We start from the raw sequence: 6,205 nt of genomic DNA, 5'->3' as shown, positions 1-6,205 counted from the left end.
GTGCAAAATCTATCCAGGAATGGGCGCAGAACTTCGTTGATGCGGGCTTGGAAGGTAGCTGGGGCGTTTGATAGTCCGAAAGGCATTACCAAGCTCTCGAAGAGACCATATCTTGTGTTGAACGCCGTCATCCACTCTTGGCCCTCCTTTATGCGTATCCGATTAAACGCTGCAACAACATCAAGTTTGGTGAAGTACTTGGCTTGGCTTAGCTGTGAAAGGGTCTCCTGAATTAGTGGCAGAGGATATCGGTTCTTGATGGTTATGGCATTGAGTGCTCGGTAGTCGACACAGAAGCGAAGGCCACCTCCTGGTTTCTTTGCGAACAACACTGGGGAGGCTGCTGGTGATGTGCTGGCACGTATGAAACCCTTGTCGAGGTTTTCCTGAAGAAATTTCCGGAGAACAAGGAGTTCGTCTTCGGACATCCCGTACAGAGGTCCATGGGGTGGGGTTGTACCAGGTTGGAGTTTGATTTCGTGGTCGCAGTCTCGGTGGGGGGGAAGTTTGTCTGCCTCTGCTTGATCGAATACTTTCAGGTATTCGTGATAGTGTTTAGGTACTATTGTTGCAGAGTCAATAAAAGCCTTAGGCTCGAGAGCTTTGTGAATATCCGCGAGTGAAGCTCCCGAAAGGTACATCTCGGCTGCTAGTCTCTGGGAGGCTCGGACTTCTTGGGTCTGTTGGTCTCCGGCGTCAGAGGGTGTGATTCTGTTATGGGCCTGGAGTTGTTGGTTCATCTTTTGCATATCCGTAAGTGCAGCGTCATATCGTGCTGCTTTAGGTTCTACAAACGTGGAGGCTTCTGTAATAACGCCAAGTTCAGCCAGTCTCTTATCAATCTCATACAGCGACAGTGAGAAAACATCGACGTTGCGCTTTTGGGCCAGTGTGTGGAATGCGGCTGCACCGACTCTTCGGGGCATTGATGGGCGTGGAGTTATAGCCGTGGTTGTTGGAGGTTGCAAAGAGGGAGTTCCGGAAACCGTCAGTTGATAGTATCCCTTCTCCATGCAATATTTGCGGCAGTGGTCAGAGTTGAAAGTAACTGTATTGGTGATCCAGTTGATGTTTGGGTTGTGGTCTCTCAGCCAGGGTTTTCCCAGAATGATGTCGTACTTCCCAAGCTTCGTTACGTAAAATAACATTTTTTCTTCATGTCCTTTGATTTCCATGTTGAGTTTTACTACGTGAGTGATGTCGCCTGCCGAGGAGGGTCTTCCATCGACTACATTCAGCCGGCGACGGTTTCGTAGTTTGTGAAAAGTGAATTTGTTGTGGTGCGCAAAAGACTCGTCTATAAATCCCTTTCCAGTGGCGCCAGAGTCAAGCATAGAATTGGCCTTTACCATACTTGCATTATTGTCTTCCGTCAGAGTACATGGTAAGACTAAATGAGATTCGTTGGAGTCCAGGGAAGAGAGTTGTAGGTCCGTCTTTTTCTTTCGTCTCCTGCGGCGACTTCCGCCGGAGACTACGCTTTTCCCTTGTTCCATGGTGCGGTATCGCAATTGAGGGAGCGATGTTTGTCCGAGTTGCACCAATGACAGAGCCCATGGGCGGTGCAGTAGGCTTTGCGTGCTGCTCTCTCTGCATCATTTTGAGGTCTGCGGCCAGAGGTGACATCTTCCGGTCCCCAGGTGGTGGCGCTCAGATCCATGGCGTCCGCGCCGTTAGCGGCTGGTAATTGTGGTGCGCTGGTGGGCTGCAAACCCGCGGGTTGGTTGGCAGGGGAGTTGCTCGTGCCCTTCTTAAAGTAGTTGGCATTGACTTGACGACACTCATTATCGCAGGTGCGGACGAGATCCATAAACTGGGTGAGTTCGGTGGGCATATCTTTGCTCTTGGTGAGGGAGAGTCTCCAAGTGATATTTTCGTGAAGACCGCGTCGGAGATGGGCAATGAGGGCCGCGCTATCCCAGCCGGTGAGTTTGGCGACAGCGTACCATTCGGGGAGAAATGTCGTGAGAGGTCTATGGCCTTGTTTCATGTCGAAGATTTTGCGTTGGGCCGTGGCTTTGGCGTCAATGTCTCCAAAGGCTGATTTAAGGACTTCTTTTATTGCGTCGACGTCATCAAATAGGACTACCCCGTCTTTAATGTTGTACCGGACTTGGTCATGAGCTTTACCTTTGAGGCATGAGACTACGTATCCCATACGTTGACGCTCCGAAGTCCACCAATCTTTGTTCATTTCGAGCTTTAAGTCAAGTTGTTGGAGGAAATTCTGCAGGAGAGAGGGGTCTTCGCCAGTGAATGGTTCAGGATCGGGATGTTCTGGTGTGCGGTGTGGAACGCCTCGTGATTGTATGACTTTTAGGTATGCTTCATTTTCTGCCATCAGGCGGGTGATCGTTGCGTCTCCATCGCTCTTAGTGATGAGAGTGTTTTCCAGTCGGGTTTGAAGGTCCTCCATTTCCGTAATCGTTTCTGCGGCCGAGGCGCGTAGGGATTCGATCACTCTTTCCATGCTATATGCGGCGTTGCATACAAGGAAGACCTCTTTCATAAGACCGGTTGGGTTGGTTGCAAAGGCATTTCGGAACGCTTCTTCTGTGTTACTAGCGTTGAGGAGTGGACAGGGAGGTACTCGATCGATCGGCGTGGGATTAGCGCCATTCATGGTTATTACTGGTTGAGCGTCGGTTGTGGTGTGGATGCAGTAACACGGTTTCCTTAAGTTTTCGTTGGTTGGTTTGGTTGGCTTGGTTGACTTCTCTCGTTAGTTTGGGTTCGTTGGGTTCGTTGATTTCGTTTCGTTGATTTCGTTTCGTTGATTTCGTTTCGTTAGTTTGGTTCGTTGATATCTCTTCTTCAGTTTGAATTCGCTAGGTTTGGGTCATTTGGTTTCATTTGTTTGGTTCGTTGGTTTGGTAGGAAAAGGGGTGAAAAACTCTGCGTTCGGTGGGGTGAGGCTTTGGGATGACGGAATTGGCGATATTCACGTCGAGGACAGTGATCTACCATATCGAGGTACAGGTGAACAATATGTGACGGTACAAGGGCACGAGCAAGGTCGAATGCGACTTGGATGAAGCGATTGTTCACAAGGAGAGTAAGAGCTTCCTTCGGAAGCTCTGACTCGAGCTATCTAAGTCCTAAAGTGGGGCCGTTCCCTTACATATGGTCTCGTCTTACTCCCTTTCTTTTGACTGTCTCTGCTTTATCACGTTGTTTCCTCCACGTCTTGTCTCGCCTGGGACCGGGCGGTTCGGATTTCTCGTCTTGTGGGTCTGGGTTTGTTTCTGTAGCGTTTCTCGAACTCTTTGATCGCTATGTGGGCGTTGACAACATTGTGTAAGGGTTCCCATGTCGCTTCCTCTCGACCAAAGCCTCTCCATAGTATATGGTATTGGAAGCCTTTACCCTTTGTACGTTTTGAGTCCAGTATCTTATCGATCGCCCAGAGCTTCTCTCCTCTCTCATCTAACGCTATAGGGGGAGGCGGAGGGTTATGCTGCCCGGGGAGTGGGTCGTTTGGTGATGGTCGCAGAAGGTTGGTGTGGAATGAATTGTGAATTGAAGATAATTCATGTGGCAGTTTGAGCTGGTAGGTGTGAGATCCGAGGACGCGTTCTATTCGAAAGGGACCGATGAACTTGTGATCGAGTTTTGGGATGGGTCTGGCTGAGTTGATGTTTCGCGTACTAAGCAGAACCATATCTCCTACTCGATAAGCTGGTGCTGGTGACCTGTTTGCATTGGCAAATTTCTCTTGTGAAGCTTGGGCTGAAAGCAGGTTTGTCCGGAGTAGGTCGGTGATCTCTTGCATCTTGGTAACGAAATTGTTGCCCTCCTTGCAGCGGTCTGCTACGTCCTTGGGTGCTGGCTTTGGGACTACTCGGGGGGGACCGAAGCTCATTCGGGGGTGGTAGCCTGTGTTCGCGAAAAAAGGGGACATGCCAGTTGAATCGTTGACAGCGTTGCGGGCCGCGAACTCGGCTAGTGGGAGCCACTCATCCCAGTCGTCTTGAGCGAAGCTGACATATTGGCGAAGGTATTGCTCGAGGAATGCGTTAGCGTTTTCGGTCTGGCCGTCGGTCTCGGGGTGATATGCTGTGGAAAGACTGATGTTGGTCTGTAATCGGTGGCAGACTGCTTTCCAGAATTCTGAAACGAACAGAGGTCCTCTATCGGACACAATCGAATCTGGTAAGCCATGGAGTTTCCATACATCTCGTACAAATAACATGGCTAGGTCGTGTGCCTTCATGTCGGTCCTGCAGGGCGTGAAATGTCTGTCCTTTGACAGTCTGTCAACTACGACCATAATTGCGTTAAAGCCGCGGGGAGTGGGTTGAAATGGGCCGATAAAGTCGACAGACAGATCTCTCCATCTTTGCAGGGGAATTGGAAGGGGCTTTAGTGTTCCCTGGTACTTTAGTCGGGAGGACTTGTTTCGTAGACAACCGTGGCAATTGCGTGTGAATCGTTTTGTGTCGGCACTGAGCTGTGGCCACCAGTAGGAGCGTGAGATGAGTTCATATAGCTTGTTTTTCCCCGGGTGTCCTGACTCGACGCTGTCATGGGCGAGCTGGGTGAGAAGGGTCCGTAATTCTCCATCGGGAACGTACAACCTCTCTCGGAAGTATAGTCGGCCTTCATTTATCGTGCATTCCGACAGGGGAACTTCCTTCGAGTGGGGGATGCCGTGAGGTTTGAGCATTTCGTCCCTGATTTTCATCCACCATTCATCATTCTCGTAGCCTTTGTCAAGCAATCTTGTGATTTTGTGGTCGATTGGTTCCGGTTCGACTTCGTCTAGAATGGCAGGGCACAGTGCAATTTCCTGGTCCCAAGACAGGTTCGCAAAGAGTTCTGAGAGCTCGGGGTCAATCTTCAATTCTTCTTGCACAGAAGGGTCTATGTTGTGCGGTTTAAGCAATGATTGGTGTTGGTACTGGATACGGTCGTCGTCTTTGTCTTTTGGCAGATCTTGTGACCTCCTTGTAAGTGAGTCGGGTTTTCTGTTGTCTTTCCCTGGTACCGACTTGATAGCGAATTGAAACTGTGATAGGAACTCGCTCCACCTGACTTGGCGCCTTGAAAGTTGCTTTGTTGTCATGAAATACCGAAGATTGGCGTGGTCGGTAATCACTGTGATCGGATGATGTGCGCCTTGCAGCTCGGGCCTCCAGCATTCGAAGCAGCGTACGATAGCTAAGAGTTCTTTGTCGTAGATTTCATAGTTACACTCGGCGGGATCGTACTTCTTAGACATGAAGGCTACTGGGTGCAGTACTCCTTCATCGTCTTCTTGGGAGAGAATGCCAGAGGACACGAAATCGGATGCGTCACATTCGACAAACACCTCTTTTGTGGGGTCAAAGTGTCTGAGAATTGGAGCTGAGGTGAAGCTATTTTTGAGCGTGTCGAATGCCTCTTGACAGGATGGCGTCCAGTTCCATTTCACTAACTTCCGCGTCAGGGCAACAAGCGGTCGTACGATGCGTGAAAATCCTTTGATAAATCGTCTATAGAAATTCGAGAACCCTAAAAAGCCTTGTACGTCTTTCACGTTGGCAGGAGTCTCCCAATTAACGAGACAGTCGACTTTGGCTGGATCCATTCGTACTCCCGTAGTTGAGATGATCATGCCCAGGTATTTGACTTCCGTAGTCTCGAATTCGCATTTCCTGACATCGAGTTGTAGGCCAGCGGCTTCAAGCGCTTGGAGAACGGATTTGACATGGAGTCTGTGAGAGGCGAGGTCGTTTGAGTAGATGAGAATGTCGTCAATATAGGCCGTGCAAAATCTATCCAGGAATGGGCGCAGAACTTCGTTGATGCGGGCTTGGAACGTAGCTGGGGCGTTTGATAGTCCGAAGGGCATTACCAAGCTCTCGAAGAGACCATATCTTGTGTTGAACGCCGTCATCCACTCTTGGCCCTCCTTTATGCGTATCCGATTAAACGCTGCAACAACATCAAGTTTGGTGAAGTACTTGGCTTGGCTTAGCTGTGAAAGGGTCTCCTGAATTAGTGGCAGAGGATATCGGTTCTTGATGGTTATGGCATTGAGTGCTCGGTAGTCGACACAGAAGCGAAGGCCACCTCCTGGTTTCTTTGCGAACAACACTGGGGAGGCTGCTGGTGATGTGCTGGCACGTATGAAACCCTTGTCGAGGTTTTCCTGAAGAAATTTCCGGAGAACAAGGAGTTCGTCTTCGGACATCCCGTACAGAGGTCCATGGGGTGGGGTTGT

At 49.9% G+C, this 6,205-nt stretch overlaps 1 protein-coding gene across 1 annotated transcript; it reads right to left on the bottom strand.

The window, feature by feature from the left end:
- Window positions 1–1,474: 1,474 nt before the first annotated feature.
- GL218_09620 (retrotransposon gag protein) lies at window positions 1,475–2,623 on the bottom strand (the record flags this gene model as incomplete). Its single annotated transcript, XM_033586453.1, has 1 exon — window positions 1,475–2,623. The coding sequence occupies one exon, from the start codon at window positions 2,621–2,623 to the stop codon at window positions 1,475–1,477; it is 1,149 nt and encodes a 382-aa protein (XP_033433756.1).
- Between the last annotated feature and the right edge of the window lie 3,582 nt (window positions 2,624–6,205).

Source organism: Daldinia childiae (genome assembly GCF_008694065.1).
Source record: "Daldinia childiae strain JS-1345 chromosome Unknown Scaffold61, whole genome shotgun sequence".
Taxonomy (NCBI): Eukaryota; Fungi; Ascomycota; class Sordariomycetes; order Xylariales; family Hypoxylaceae; genus Daldinia; species Daldinia childiae.
This window is presented reverse-complemented; position numbering and strand designations above follow the sequence as displayed.